At 31.1% G+C, this 17,475-nt stretch overlaps 1 protein-coding gene across 1 annotated transcript; it reads right to left on the bottom strand.

Moving 5' to 3' along the window:
- Nucleotides 1-3,201: 3,201 nt before the first annotated feature.
- Nucleotides 3,202-13,406, bottom strand: LOC148282910 (zonadhesin-like). Its single transcript, XM_088224332.1, has 10 exons — nt 13,231-13,406; nt 12,969-13,145; nt 11,416-11,565; nt 11,092-11,262; nt 10,823-11,002; nt 9,476-9,646; nt 9,005-9,151; nt 7,983-8,162; nt 6,980-7,045; nt 3,202-3,527 (listed from the first exon to the last, which is right to left on the bottom strand). Exons 1-10 carry the CDS (start codon nt 13,331-13,333, stop codon nt 3,352-3,354), a joined length of 1,521 nt encoding a protein of 506 aa, XP_088080458.1. The 5' UTR covers nt 13,334-13,406; the 3' UTR covers nt 3,202-3,351.
- Between the last annotated feature and the right edge of the window lie 4,069 nt (nt 13,407-17,475).

The raw sequence follows: 17,475 nt of genomic DNA, 5'->3' as shown, positions 1-17,475 counted from the left end.
AAAAGTCATCCGAAGTCGGACTGGTTTAAGAAATGCTGGTGCACGAAATATTTTGTGGGGTTTTATTCACTTTAAGCAGACAATGAGATTATCCCCACATTAGGCGAGGCATGAAATGAACCCTCTAGAGAGTTCAAAAAATCTTTTAAAATCAATATTCTACGTCCACTCTGCCAGGAATTGAATCCAGAACCTCAATAATGGTAGGCGAACGCGTTTTAGAGACCTATCTTTGGCTTTATGTAAACGATCCAGGTACGCACAAATAAAGTAAGTAAAGATGTAGTGGCCTATGTACCACTGGGTGCGAATAGAGAAATTTCTATGTCAATTCAAAGCTTTTTGTCCAAACATTTACTACAAAACAGTATTTTATTTCTTAAACTTTTAATGGTTTTTAGTTTGCATGACAGTTATTGCTTTACCGCAATTTTAAACTCATCGATAAAAGCGCATATTTTCATTATCTGTTTATTAGTGTTTCATTTAATAAGTAATTACATATATGCATATTCATGCATATTAGCATTTTTTAAAATTTTTTATTTTATTTAATTTTTCAATACGCCCAAGAGGCGTTTACAAAAAATATTCAGGTAAATACAAACATAGTAAGTAATAATTTAAAAAATAAACAATAATAAAAAGCATACTGCCATGCAAAATAAAAAGTGAAACTTAACATAGTAAAAAAGAAAAAAATGTATGGATAAAAGAAAAGTAATTGAATTAAAAAGCAAATTGTAAATAACTTGTAAAGAATTTAAGCAAAAAATATATACACATACACATATAACAGTACTTAAGATTTTCTTGTTGTTTTACTGTAGAATGTTTTATTATTTAAACTTTCTACTGAATATGCTGTATAATTTTTAGGTTATTTTTTTATTATAAATCTTGTATAATTTTTGGTTTGATTTTTTTTTATAAATCTTGTTTTTAAAATTCATGTTTTTGAAAAGAAAAAAAAGATATTAAACCAAATATGTTAATATTATAAATGTTTGTAAAAGGCAGATTTGCCGTTTATGTTAACAAAATAAAATAAATAAATAAAATATATACATTTACTTATACGTATAAATCATTGTTAAAAATAAATAATAATAATTAGTTTACAGTAAGTATATATAAGATAATAACATAATATCTGGTACACAAAAATAATTAAATACATTAATTTCAGAAAAATATAGGATAATAATAACACACATCAAAAACAGATAAAAAATTGTATGAAAAAGAATGTTTCATTACGACATTAATAATTATTTTTAAACAGTGCATTTAAGAACGTTTTAAAATGGATAATTGTCGTATTAAAAATGTCCATATTATTATTGTACAAGTAGTACGCATTAGACTATTTGTTTGTGTACGCACGTGTATGTGTGTCTGTGGTTGCACAGGAATTTGTATGTGTATTTATATGTACATATATATTTATTCTTCTTCTTTTTCCACATCCGCTTCTAAGTGGAGTATGTGGACATCACCAGACGCCTCCGAGGGACCCTACCGCTGCAGCATTTTCGCCTCTTCCCACGTCAATAGGGCCTCCTTTAGTTCCGCCGAATAAAACTGTAAGATCGTCATCAACGGTCTTCGGGATGGCTGGAGCCCGTAGGTGAGAGGAAGAGGCTACTTGGGTTAAAGCCCCTATCCTGAGGCATCCGCAGCATGTGTCCAAGACAGGTCCACCGCTGCACCCTCAAAACGCTCGTTATAGAAGATCGCTTCATCTTTCTTTTTTATTCATTTTTCCTTTTTACGTAAATAAATAATTAGTCTTCACTGGGGTGTGCCGAGTTAACGTTACAATGTACTTTTTAAACAAATGAGAATTCATAAATATAGAAAACATTATAATATACAGATAGTAGGTTCCCCCTATTTTATCATACAAAATATCTTATTTTTTCTCAAAAAAGGAATTGTATTTTTAAATTAGTTTGGCCGAATGACAATCCATTTTAAATAGGTTATAGATTTGAATTGCATAACGCTCAAAGCCCCTTTGAGAGAATGTGGTATAAATACTATAAGAGCATACTATCTTATTTGTTTGAGACGCCTTTGTGTCGGATCTTGCATTTATATATAATTTGTACATATGATACACATGTAAAAGTCTAGAGATGCAGACGATGATAAGTAAATAAATAAAACACGTTAAGTGTGCATTAGTTTATTTTCAATATGATCAAAGTAGTGTTCTTATACATAAAACAATAATATGTCCACACATAAATTACTGTTCTTCAATTATTTTTTTTATGTAATGAAAGAGAATTTCAAAATATTAAAATTCTTCAAAATAAGGCAATGAGGATTATACTAAAAATAAATATCTATTCTAATGTAAAAAAGAATGCACAAAAAAAATGTCTTGCTCACAGTAAAGCAACAAATTAAATATAATGTGGCAATTTTTATGCATAAAATAATTAAGGGGATGAATAAAATAAAAACAGTAATAAAATTTAACCAACAATGTCATACAAATGAAATAAGGGGTAAAAAAAGATAAGATTACCAATGAGGAGAAAAACAGAAACTCAAAACTCATTGTACAAGGGATTGAAGCTGTACAGAGAGTTACCTGAAGAAATAAATGAAATAGAAAAAATTGAACTATTTAAAATTAATTTGAAAAAATATGTTATTAAGAAATTTTGATAAAAAAATTGAAATGTTATTAAAAGTTTATATTAGTTCTACGTACGTCAGTAAAGAATAACTTAAATTCCATCATCATCATCACTATCATTTCCTTTCGCACCTAATGGTGCATAGGGCACTGCATTGGTAAACCAATCGCAGCGTATCTTGATCATATTTTTTTATTTCATGAAGGTAAGATGATCAGTCTCACGCTTCATGTACCAGTCCAGGGGCTATGAAATATTCTGGTGTAAAACACCCTTAAAAATAAACGATTCATTTCAACCATGTCGGGAATCGAACCCAAGACCTTATGCGTGGTGGGCAAACGCGCTGACCATTACACCGCGAGGCCGATGTAAATTTTATAGTAATATATAATTATTTGATGAAGAGATATTTTTTTCGGTGTTAAATACTTATATTAGGTAAATACTTTAAAAACACGCCTCTGGACTGTATCCAAAACGAGTAATTCCTGATGTTGATTTATTCAATATAAATGATTAATTTTAATTCTTAGCTATAATTATATTTTTTATTTCTTTTTAGAGTATAATATTTGTTTTATTTTTATCATCTGAATTTATTATGTTTTTGAAAAAGCCGTTATGGCGTAGATGTATAAGATTTTATTAAAAATTTCAATAATAAGTTTTAAAATTTCAATAAGATTAAAAAAAATTAACTGCATTCTTTTGATGGAACGCAAACTCCTGCGGAGTTCCTCAAATATCCGGCAATACAGACGCATCCTGAGTTGCAAGGACATTTTCTTAATAGGGACATTCTCGGCTTGGCGCAAGTGTTCTGACAAGGTGTATTTCCACAATTGGAGAACATCTCGTTTACTGGACAACCTTGACAATAAAACAAAGGAAAAAAAAATAAAGAAGAAAAAAAAACTACGTTTGAGTCCTATAATTTAAAATGTTGACAACTGAGGGCATTGGAAGCAAAGGTAGCAAACTCCCGTTTTGGTGTTTTCAAAAAAAAAAACTACAATCGCTACACTAGTGCCAAAGAGAGTCTTTATGTTAGAAATGTTATTTTCACTGAACTTAAACTTTAACATAATTATAAATTAGCTTTAATAGAAACACGAATCCAAAAAAACTTTTTTAACATTTGTATGGCACGGCCATTTTGAAAATTTAAATCTCAAGCCTGTTTTTGGTCGAACGAAATGGCTGATAGATATTGCTGAGTTTGCTTAACACTATTTTCAAACCATCAAAGTATGATTTTAAACTGCATTTGCAACTCAACTCATGATTTTTATAAAAATAAAGTTGATAAACTACATGACATTATAACCAAAAAAAAATATTTTTTGGAGGTTGCTGTCTTTGTTTCCAATGCCCTCCACTCTCTTGTTAAAGTTTTCGAGTAAATAAAAAAAAACATATAAAAGTAAAACTCTAGTAAAAATTCCAACCGAATTTGCTATTATTTAATGCATTTGATAGTCAATTTGTGAATTATTTTGAATAAAATTATTTTTGCCTGTTAAACTAATGAAATGTCCGATTTTCAATTGGAGTTTGTTTTACCGGTTTATCAACTTTTACAAAACAATAGATGATGGCTGTGTTATGTAATGTTGAAAACAATAAAAGCCAGGGTAAAAATGTACTAATGACTAGTCAAGTCTAATCAAATTAAGTAGAATTCAGGTCTGAAATTTATTATGTTTCCATAGCTAAATCAATATTTGAATCTTAAAAAACGTATTATTAAAAAACACACACACCCGCATGATTTTGTATGAAACACTGTCGATTTTGTATTCAAAATGGCCGTCAAGTGATTTGGGTTAAAGTTGTCAATATTTGTTGCGATCAAAAAAGAAAACTGTCCAAATTTGGAATAAAGTTCAATTTTCGAATGCGGGTTACTTTAAAAGTGACTAGACTTTTCAACATTTGAAGATGATTTTTAACGGAGCTTCAAGTCTTCTATCCGATGCCGTCAATCACTCGTTTTTTAAAAATACTATCAACATTTGGAGTTATAAGAAACATTTGTTTAAATCTAATTAAAATACGTGTTATATACAGTATGCATAAAAATAAGAATAGTCCAGAAGGAGTGAAGAATCATTTTTAAATACATCGAACTGTGTCCAAAAATCTCCCCACTTTTACCGCGCACATTCGTGAGGTCACCGCGTAATGTTGCACGATAGGAAAAAAAATAATCACAACATAAATGTAAAATAAAAAAAAGCGATTTGTTAAATTCTCTTCTTTTGCACGCGGAAACATTGATTGACACAACAGAGTTCATAAGTAAAGGGTCATTAAAAAGAGAAATTGATCTTATGAAATTTGAACTACAAATATAAAACTAATTTTATTTTACATGAAACGAATATTTTTATATCATGTTAAAAATAATATTTGATATTTTAAATAGTATGTCGATCAAATGTCTACCACGGCGTTGCTTAATCCGAAATCCAATTTTCATTAGTTTTGGCATTAGATGAGCAAAGCAGGGTAAAAATATTACTACATTGGCAACACTAACAAAATTTCCATTTTTTTTTCTTTGACAATCTGAAAGATAGAAAAAGAATTCAATTTTCAAGTAATGCATTTGCTACTAACACATGCATTTGCTAATTACACATAAAATGTGATCTCATCCTGTTTCTTAAATATCACAGCAGTATTTCTACACTTTAAAACCACACAACACGGTATAGTTGAATTCAAATCGGGATATGCGTACTGAGCGACGTATACAAAGAAACTACTCTTTCAAGAGTAGTTTAGTTGCCTTCTGTTTGATGCGCGTATGCGGTTTCTGGACTATACTTAATTCTACGACAGTATGGTTAGGTTGAGTTAGGTAACGAAGCAATAAAACTACAGTAATATAGCATTTGTATATACTATTAATAATGTTTTAATGTTCATTCCCTTTTTATTTATTTCGCCTGGTCCATTTGGGTTTTTTAAGGTCTATTTAAAAATTAATTTAAATATTTATTTGAAAGCAGCTTTTTGTAAAAAAATAAGTTGTGTTGTTTGATAAGTAGTAATAAATTTTATTTATTTATGCAGGAAACCAGTGTTCATAGACATTTTTGATAATTTATTTTTAAAATATGCTGTAAAAAGGTTCCTGTTTTGTTTAAAGGTTGAATTGGCACAATAGTAAAAATAGAAATTTACTTAATGACAGGAATTTTTTTCCTTAATGTAACCAGTGAGAGCATTTTTCAAGAATTTTCAATGTTTTTTAATTTACAAAAAAGCCGTACAATATTCATGCTTTTTATTTAAAATATTATTTTTAAGATAAGAAACCAATTTTTTTAACACTCCATGTATTTCCAATACATTAAAATGAAGTAGGTTCTCAATACAGAGTGACTGTATTGATATCATTGATAATTATAATATTTTTGAAAAAATGGATAAAATTGGAATATTATGATGTTTAAAATTGGAATTAATAATAACAATTTTAACTCAACAATGTTTGATTATGTCCAAATGCTCGCAGACTGGCTGGATTTCCTCCCTAGGGAGTTGTTCATATTTAAATTTATTTCAACAGGGAGGGAAAACATATTTGAGAAGGGAATATGGAAGTCTAGGCATTTACAGGGCTTACGACCTGTCATTGGCTGGTTTAAGTGGCCACTTTACACACTGTGTAACATTTACCATTCTGCCCATGTTTGAACATCCACGTTTCCTCAACTCTTCCATCTGTTGACTTTTGTGAAGTAAAAGAGCTAAAACCTTTATCACGCGAGTGAGATTCATCCGGCTGAACCAAATCACTTACTAGGCAACGCCTGAAAACCATTTTCCAATTTTAATACTTCTTCTTTTACCAAGTAGTAATTCAACATTTTTGATTATGTCCAAATGCTTGCTGACTGGCTGGATTTCCTCCTTAGGGAGTTGTTCACATTTAAATTTAATTCAACAGAGAGGGAAAACATTGGGAAAATGATGAATGTTACACAGTGTGTAAAGTGGCCACTTAAACCAGCCAATGACAGGTCGTAAGTCCTGTAAATGCCTAGACTTCCATATTCCCTTCTTAAAAATAATTTCCCTCTCTGTTGAAATAAATTTAAAATTTTAACTCACTAGTATTTTTCAAAGTGGGTATCATAGTACAAATTATTCTACCTACGAACGTTTTTAAAGAATTTTAAGTTGGTAAATTTTACGTTTATTTACATTATGAAGAGTTTTCGTAACGACGCCGCGCCGTGGCACTTTAGCAAAAATATTTTTTGTAAAATAGAAAATAACGAATAAAAATAAAATAATATTTTACTTACTTCTCTTTTGCGGAACATCAATTGACTGAAATGATGCAGCTTCCTTAAGAACAGGTAATTGCGGACCTACGCATATTGTTAATGATTAGAAAATTGTAAAATAATTACAAGAGATACAACTTTTTAACCTCACTAAGCATCCACAAATTCCACATGATCCGAACGGGGGGATCAAAAGCTCCCAGCTCCTACTTGTAAATAGTATCAGGAGAATAAAACGTTGGAAGTGTTTATGACCGTGCAATAATTTATCCATGTTTTCGCGTGTGCATATTTTACTCATTTGTGAATTTTATTCATTTTTGTTAGTTTGCCGAATGCTAATGTACATAAAGTGTAATTGACCAAATTGGTCTATAGGGGATTCGTATCGCTCCCTTCGGTCCGGCTAGGTTAAATACCTATTTTTCAAATGAAATTAGCAATTTTACTATACTCGTAAATGTTAATAAAAAAAACATGAGGATAAAAGGTTTACTTAACAAAGTTTATTACATTGCATTACACTATAAGTGTATTGTAATTAACGTGCTACTGAAATTTACAATTAAAAAAATAATGCCAACAGAGACCATTATTCGCACTAAATGGTAAATAGATCACTGAATTAGTGCTCCAATTAATTAGTATTACGCTTAAGTATTACGATAAAGTGATTAGTATTACGCTTCAGGTGCCAGTCCAGAAAATATAAAACTAAGCAATGTAGAACCACCTTTCAAACCAATATTTTATGTACATTAATTTATGAATTTTAACCCAGGACCTCAAGTATAGTAGACAAACGCGCCAACATCTACACTACGAGGCGGGCCTTTCTCTAGTAGATTTTCATTAACGGTTTGAGCCTGAAGGCAGCCATAGAAACAAAAACATTTGTTTATGGTTCTAGGTCTTTTTCACACACAGAACTGTATTTTTCATCCACTCCAGCATAGAACAAAGTCCGTACTCTACATAATTTTGTATAACGTTATTACGCTATTGCCTTATATTTGTATACCTAAACCACGGCAATTCTGGGGTGTTACGCAGACTCCGTTGGCATTTCTTAAATATCCTTCAGTACAGACGCATCCAGGATAACAAGCGCATTTGCTAATTTGGGCAAAAGTTGGATTAGCGCAAGTGTTTTGGCATCCAGTATTTCCGCACTCCGAATAAATCTCGTTTTCTGGACAGTCTAAAACATAACATAACAATTAATTCGAGTAAAAAATGCGAATTTTAAAAAATGGGCTTCGTATTAATTGTTAACAGTAAATCTGCTTTCATTATCAGTGCATCTCAGTACATAGCAAATTTGTCCGTCACCACTAATCTGTCAGTATGGTCGCAGTGAGTCCCATCTTGCCGGAGGATGTGATTATAGAATCAAGTCCCAGTTTCATTCCACCGGCAAAACTTCTAACTAGTCTAACTAGTTAGCGTCCATGTCGCAAAACCTAGGCGATGGGATCACACTCATTACGGTGTGATCACAGCAGATAACAAGAGGATGAAAGGCGACTTTCCCAAAACCAACCAGCTAAAGAAAGGTAACTCTGACAGAAAAGTCCAGCCAAATCCACCAGAGAACGCAACGAGAAACCACTCTATATACTAATCACTATGGTAAATACATCCGATAAGCATTTGTCCTAGCTGCGGAATACAATAGTAGAGCAGAACCGAGATGCTTTCGCTGTGGTGATCGCCAAATTCAGGGGGACCTGACAGGCCACCACAAAAAGAAAAAGAAAAGTTTATTTATTAGATTGTTAGGAGACTGGAAGAACCAAATCCGATAGGGCAAACCATAGCCGTCGCCATATTTCCACCGGTCATTCCATAACAGTTCATACAGAGAAACCTTTTTATCATATTTTTTTAGTTTTAAAGACACCCTGATGCAGACATCTACCAAAAAATAAAAACCCATCAAGCCGAAAAGAAAATTATAGTTCAAGTATTTTTGTACAGAACAAATTTGAAGGTTTTTGTATGCTTTGACCATTGTTGATATCTTTTTTTTTTGCATCTTACCATGTTTTTGCACGCAGTTGCCATCAATGTCTCGCTCGAATCCTGTTTGACATTCGCATGCTGCTATACACGGTACAATACAGAATGCTCCCTTAGGACATGGATTTATACAAGGATTGAGGACTTCATTTGGCCCGCACTCTTTACCTTAAAATACCGTAAAATTATAATGCCTTAAAATAAAATTGTGTTTTTATAAAAAACTATTTTCTTTATCACATTACACATTTTTTTTTTTTCATTACAGGTGTTTTTAATTTGTTTTTATTTTATATATCTGGAGAAAAAAAAACTTGTATTATTTAGAAAATACGTTACTTATACAGTAACGTAAATAAATTACTTTAAAAATAAATCTATACACAAGAGCATATCAAAAATGCAAACCGAAAAATTGCGTATTAAAAATTTTATCGACAACTAATGTTCATATTTTAATGTTACTACAAAACGAAAAAATAATATTTATACCGCAGTTTTCTGGTACTATACAAGCACCTAATGAATTTCTTAAATATCCATCTAGGCACACACATCCCGGGTTGCAACGACATTTGCTAACTTGGGCAAACGTTGGGAACGCACAAGTGTTCTGGCAAGCAGTATTTCCACATTCTGAATATACTTCCTTTGCTGGACAAACTGGAATTAATTCAAAAAATATTTTAGGGAAAGACATAAAATGTATATCCTGTTTACGTGTTCATATTTAAATACCAATTTTTTAAGAAAATAAAAATAAATTAAGTTGACGAATGGTAAATGTTTCAAAGGCTAATATAAAAAAGTATTACCTCCCGCAGAAAACTTAAAAGATAATTTATGCTCTTGAAAGCTAACGATGAATTTGGACAAAATTCTTAATACAATTTTAAAGTTCAGTTTCAGTGCTACAAATAGTGGTTGCAGCTCTGAAACTTTACCTTAAAATTGTATTGTTTTATAAACCTACATTTAAAAAAACATAATTATCATCATTGTTCCCTTATCCGGATTCAGATTTTCTTGATAATTTCCCATTGAAGGTATGTACAATAAATACACACAGGTAAGATTGGTTCTTTGCTTTAAGAACCAGGGGCTATCGGTAGTGAATAGTGATAAATATTTCTTTTATTTTACCAATTTTAATGCAATTTTTATGGTAGTCTCGTTTGAATCCCACTTTACATTCACATTCTGCTATACACGGTACTAGACACTCAGACCCCTTAGGGCAGGGATTTATACAAGGATTCAGTACTTCATTAGGACCACATTGCGGAGCTTCAAACAAAATCGAAAGTTTTTGTGTGTTTATACAAATTTATTATGGAAACTCGAGCAATAACCAGAATACCGAGTATTTATATTACTGTTTTTTTTTTATTTTAAAAACATTTGATCCTCTTTTACGAATTTGTTCTTTTTTCGCTTTGAGGTATATTGGCATACCTGAATATTAAAAAAAAAGCAAATTACTATCTTAACTGTCTAAAAACATCGTCAACAGCTTACAAGAGTATTATTAGAAAGATAGTTCGCATTACAATGCGACATATTACGAAATATTATTGATTCAATTACACTTACGACAATAATTAGGTAAAATACATTTGCCGTTTGCATCTCTTACATACACTTTATTACAGAAACAACCCTCGATACATTGCTCTTTGCAATATATTTATTGAGAGTATTACAAGATGGCGGACAAGCGGAGCCACATGAATTAAATTGAATTCATTGGGACAGCGCTGAACTGAAATTAAACCATAGACATGCGTAGAATAGTATTCTTCATTATATCAATGTTGTTTATGTTTAGTTTGAACTTACTGCACTCTTCTTCAGAAACACAAATTCCGTCTAAATTTTTGAGATAACCGCTTTGACAAATACACCCTGGATAACACCCGGCTTCGTAAATGCACAAAATCATTCGGTCTGGTTCAGCACAAGTATTGCGGCATCTATGATTATCACATTTACTGAATATTTCATTAGCTCCGCAAGTGTCTAAAAATCAAGAAATGTTTAGTTTATCTCAATGATGAATGATTTTTTTTACCTGATATGGTTTCAAATTAGATATTTACGAGTATTACCGCATTCTTCCGGTGGAACACAAACTCCATTAGAATTTTTCAAAAATCTTTCTTTACATATACACCCAGGGTTGCAAGCACACTTACTAACTAGTCCAATTGTTGGATAAGCGCAAGTATTTTGACACCCAGTATTACCACATTCGGAGAATACTTCATTTTCTAGGCACCCTAAAACAAAATAAAAAATATGTATGTATATTTGAAAAAATTTAAACATTTCTTTTCTGCGAGCCCAAATCGAATTACTTGATGAATTACTTAAGTTTAGTTTCAATACTGGTGTATCAACACCTGTATTTAAATGAAATACAGAATTCTTACTTTCTTCTTCTTTTACACAGTTATTATTGTAATCTCTGACAAATCCTTTTTTGCATTCGCACCCTGGTAAACATGGTGCAAAACACAATTTTCCTTTAGGACATTGATTAATACAGGGATTCAGAATTTCATTTTCCCCGCACTGTTGAGCTGAAACCAAATTAACATCTCGATCAAAATAAGTTATTGTTAACCAAAAAATTCCAAAAATTTATACCAAATTTTATATTTTACTAAAACCAGTAATACTTACGACAGTATAATACATTCATTATTGCTATCCCTGACGTATCCATCTAAGCAAAAACATCCCACTACACACTTTTCTGTACATGCTATTGGATCATTTTTGTCTTCACAAGGTCTTGGACAAGCAGTTCCACATAAAGAATAAACTTATTTTTTTCCATTGCAATCCGTGACTTTAATACACATAAGGGAACCATTCAATCAAATTCCGTAGACATTGTGAATAAATATGTACACTTTTTTTAATGTAAGACAAAAAAAAAGTTCTGCTTTAATATGAAAAAACTCTTACTCATATCATTTAATAAAGGTGTAAAAAAATATAATAATCTTCCTAATGAACTAAAAACTATTAAAAATAATATATCAGTAAATAAATTTAAAGTTAATCATAAGAAATTTTTTGAACTCGTGTAAAAACAACATTAAATTTTAATTAGTATGAATATATTATTGTTTTATGTTTTTTTATTTATAAATCCTATGTTTTTATTTTTCTTTTCATGTACTCGTATTTAAAGTTATATAAACTCTTAAAAATAAAAAACTAAAACACTGTAAGTCTTTCTCCAAGCACAAGAGTTGGTCTCTTTTTTGGAGAGTTACAGTGATAACATTTACTAGATGTGTAAAAGTAGTTTTGTTTAGAATTTTACAAAAACTTGTACTTTTTATGAAATTTATGAATAAAAAATAAAAAATTATTTTATACCTAATTTTTATTATTATAACAGGAAATTTTAGTTTAAAGTTAAAAAAAATAATTTATGATTCATTGAAATATTATGATTTGGGGCTATTATTTACTAATTTAAATTATGGTATAAATAAAAAAACACCATTTGTTGATGTAAAAACCCCATTTATTGCCTCCAATGATAGCTAGATTTTTTTGCATTCAAATGAATTATCCAACGGGGTTTCATCATCATTCCCTTTCCGCACCTAATGGTGCATAGGGCACTGCATTGGTATACCAATCGCAGCGTATCTTGATAATTTATGTTACATGAAAGTAAGATGATCAGTCTTACGCTTCAGGTACCAGTCCAGGGTCTATGAAATAATCTAGTGTGGAAACACCCTTTTAAATAAATCTTTCATATCAACCTTGTCGGGAATCCAACCCGAGACTTCTTGAATGGTAGGCAAACGCGCTGACCATTACACCACGAGGCCGAGCGAAACGGAGTTTACCTTTTCGAAATCCATATGGCAACGCAATTGACTTCCAAATAAATTCATATCTTTATTTTTGTAGTAGTATCTCAGTTTTTACTTTATTCAATTAAGATTTTACTCACGACACTCAATGGGAAGAATACATCTGCCGTTTGGATCTCTTACGTATCCTTCATTACAGAAACAGCCTCTTACACATTGAAGTGTACAATATATTTCCTTGTCCTTATTTTCACAAGTTTGAGGACAAGCAGAACCACAAGGATTAAATGATTCGTTTTCATTAGGGCAGTTTTGGTCTGAAATAATGAGCACTTGCATACAATAATATAAGCCTTTGTACTCGACATCTATAAAATAGTTTGTATCTCAATTAAAACTCACTGCATTCGTCTTCAGGAACACAGATACCATCGGAGTTCTTGAGGAAACCAGTTTTACAAATACATCCTGGATAACACCCAGGTTCAAAACTACATTTGGTCATTAGATCTGGTTCAGCGCAGGTATTATGACATCTATGGTTATCACATTCACTGAATACCTCATTAACACCACAAGTGTCTAAAAAAAGGATTTGGTTTTAAGTTTTTCACGATAGGTAAATAATAGTTTTTTTTTACAATTTTAAAATAATAAGCGTCTATGAAATACTGTCCGGTAGAAAAAAAATTTACTGCTTATTTGTAGCATAAAAAATAATTTTGAATTTGTAAATTAAATTCTCGCGGAAACAGTCATTGCATTGACCACGCCCCGAATACGTCCTAATTCATGTAAATTTTGAACATTGTTTGTGACCGTGGGCATATTGTCTCAAGGCAATTTCTTCCTACCTACCCAAACCGTTCATTTTGAGAAAATTACAAGTACATAGGCATATTGAATCTTACAATTTTAGACATAAAATTAAAAACAAAGATTAAGAAAATAAAAAAAAAGATTAACACTATACTATGAAGAGAGGAGAGGGGATGGGAAGGAAAGATAAAGGAACGACTTAAGTATTTAGATAGTGACATTTCAATCTTGACTTAAATGTAAATAAAAAAAGGGGCGTCTCTAATATTAGTGGGAAAATTATTCCACAATCGAGCAGCTACTACTGTGAAAGAGGAGGCAAGAAAATTATAGCGATGAAAGGGTATCAAATGAGTTCTCTTGTCACTAGACGAAGAGATAATCCGTGTTGTGATAGAGGTTGGAAGAGCTCTGTCAGATAAACAGACCAAATGGGATTATTTAAAATATTGTAAAGAAGTGATAGAATGTGAATGTTTCTTCTATGTCTGATACTGAGCCAGTGTAGTTGCGTGCGATATTCGGTTATGTGGTCGAATTTGCGAATATCAAAGATATATCGCATACAAACATTCTGCAATCGTTCTAACATATCAAGTAATTTGGATTTAGTATCTCGATAACATACATCCGCATAGTCAAGAAGTGGAAGAAGTAAGCTCTGGACTAATGTTCGCCAACCATTATTGGCAAGAAATTCTATAATTTTTTAAGTGAATGAAATCTGCTTTAAAGTTTACGACTAACTTTGTTAACCTGATTGTGCCACCCTAAATGCTTATGAATGATAATACCTAAGTTTTTGACTGAAGTCGTGAATGGAATTTTTGAACCATCTATTTTGAAAAGAGGAAGTGTGGAAAAATTCACTTTCGAATGCATTTTTTTACTACCGACAAGTATTTTTATTACAATTATCAAGGCCAAACATGTCGCGTTTCTGTAAGGACATATTTTTAAAACGTTTTTTTTTTAAATTGTGTATGTTGATTTCGATATTGATTTTGAAACCACAATTAATTGATCTCCACAATATCTATATTGATTTTGAAACCACAATTATTTTTTTTTATCCGTTTTATATATTTTTATCGGTATTTGTGGTATGTGAAATGTCTTTATTATTTTCTAAACTTTACAAGATATATCAGGCTTGAAAGATTTTAGAATTGCCTGCATCAGATACATATCATATAACTCTCTGAATTTTCATTCACATTGCCTCCTTTACTAATTCATTTTCTATGGAATCACATCCTATCCTTCAGCAAAGATTTTGCTACAGCATCATTATTCGAACCATGACTGAAGAAACATTTAGCATTTCTACCTTTAATACTTTTCCGTTCTCCTTTTATATCCTTCTTCCTTATGAAGACTAGTGTCGACTAGTTTATTTATGTAAACATATTTGTCAGTTCATCATTTTTATTTTGTTAATTTACATACATTTTGAAACTTAATAAATAACACCATTTATTTTATTGGTAGGTTGGAAGGAATTGTCAAAAAATAGCAAAAAATCTTTCAATGCAAGTACAAATAATTTGATTTAAATAGAAAGGTTTAATAAAATAAAAATAATACATAAACATTATAACAAGATTTGTTTTACCACAATCTTCTGGTGAAACACAAATTCCTTTTAAGTTTCTCAAATATTTGTCTGTACATATACACCCAGGGTTGCAAGTACACTTACTAACCAGTCCAATTGTTGGATCAGCGCAAGTATTTTGGCACCAAGTATTACCACATTCAGAATATACTTCATTTACCGGGCAAACTAAAATAAATTTAACAGTATTTTTAATATTTACAAATGTTTGTAGAAAAGCACTGGGGCTTTATGCTGGACTCATTCGTCTTTAGAATCGTATGCGAGTTTCATAATTCGACGAGTGACAGCATTCTTGAACAACCCATACAAATGCAGTCGATAGAAAACCAATCGACTTTATCTCGAGTGCCCCAAAGCACTTGATATTGACAGTCGAATGCGACATCGTAACTTCTGCTGTCAAACTTCTTTCTTGTAAAACGCTTGGCATTCATGTTTGAATGGCGAGTAGGTATTTTTGTTGTATTTTAACTTAATATTTACAACATTGATCAATGTTATGATGATGACGTATCAACAAATGTGCAACAAATATTACGGTTTTTTATTATATAAATAAAACACTAGTGATACTTTAATCCGCAAATTTGGAATATCCAGTGACCGGTTTCATCGCTATTCCAAATTTGTGGATTAAAGTATCACTCGTATTTTATTTATATAATAAATTACAATGAACTTCCATCAAGAATTTTCACTTACAAACTTAAATGTTTTAAATATTACGGTACTTATTTTCAATCCATTATCAAATAAAATTTCACTAAAAACATGATTTCAAAATTGTTTTATCGTTTGTCAATGACAAAATACGTATTTGAGATATTTATTATACAATATGTTTATAAAATCCATGAAATAAATATGAAATATTTCTAATAACATGTAAACGTGAGTTATTTCAAAGGAAAGGAATAATGATCAATGTTCTAGTGTTTCAGTAAAACATTTTCTTTTATATTTTTCATAGTATTCCATACACAAACATTCAACAGAAGAAGTCTGACAAGAAACAATAATGGTTAACGTGTAGCAGAAGAGCCATGGATAAATACGGATTTGTTAGTGTTGCCACTTTCTCATTCGTCTTTGTAATTAAATTGTCGGAGGGTTTTCAAGAATAGCATTATGACAAAGCAATCGAGATGCCCAATCTACTATTGCCAAGCGGGTGACAAAATGTCACTTCGTTCCAGCATAAGGCTTCTGGATTTAATTTCCTAGGGAGTTCGATCTTCAGCCTAGACTTTCCATATTCCCTTTTAACAGATATTTTCCATGCATGGTGTAATATGTTTCAATGTTAAAATAAATAACATTATTTCAATACAGTACAACTTGAATTATCCGGATTAATGAGTCTTAGACTTTGTCTGGAAATACAGAAATCCGAATAATTGGATTAACCATTCAATTCAGGCATTGTTTTGAAATAAAACCCAAAATTTACGGTAAGGTTTTTTTTATCGCTTTTAAAATAATACAGCGAATTGTAATCAAATTAAAAATTTACTGAAACATGTTCAGTTAAATTTATTTCAACAGAGAGGGAAAACATTTTTGAGAAGGGAATATGGAAGTTAAGGCATTTACAGGGCTTATGACCTGTCGTTGGCTGGTTTAAGTAACCACTTTACACACTGTGTAACATTCACTATTCTGCCCATGTTTTAACATCCACATTTCCTCGACTCTTCCATCTTTGACTTTTGTGAAGTAAAAGAGCTAAAACCTTTATCACGTGGGTGAGATTCATCCGGCTGAACCAAATCACCTACTAGGCAACGCCTGAAAACAATTTTCCAATTTTTATACTTCTTCTTTTACCAGGTAGTAATTCAACAATGTTTGATTATGTCCAAATGCTTGCAGACTGACTGAATTCATTTAGAATATTTGGCAATCCAGATGATTGCAGTTTTGATAAACGGATTTCTACTGTAAGTATATATTGTGTGTCTTATCATATAGCTGATTTCTTTTTTTTTTTAAATGAAAAATGGAAAGTAAATAAATTAAGAATAGTTAAATGATTACTGTTATAGTTATTAATTGGATCCTCGTGTCGAGGAGATCTTAAAAATACAGTTCTGTGTGTGAAAAAGAACCAAAATAAAAAACGAGTGTTTTTACTACGATGGCTAATCTAAAAATCTTGATAAAAGGAAATGTAGCGGAGATGATCCGCCTCGTAGTATAGTCGTTGG

The sequence above is a fragment of the Micrasema longulum genome, unplaced genomic scaffold, assembly GCF_059751315.1.
Source record: "Micrasema longulum isolate JH-2025_06_02 unplaced genomic scaffold, ASM5975131v1 h1tg000279l, whole genome shotgun sequence".
Lineage (NCBI taxonomy): Eukaryota > Metazoa > Arthropoda > Insecta > Trichoptera > Brachycentridae > Micrasema > Micrasema longulum.
The sequence above is the reverse complement of the archived record's forward strand: the minus strand, read 5'-3'. Positions and strand labels throughout refer to the sequence as shown.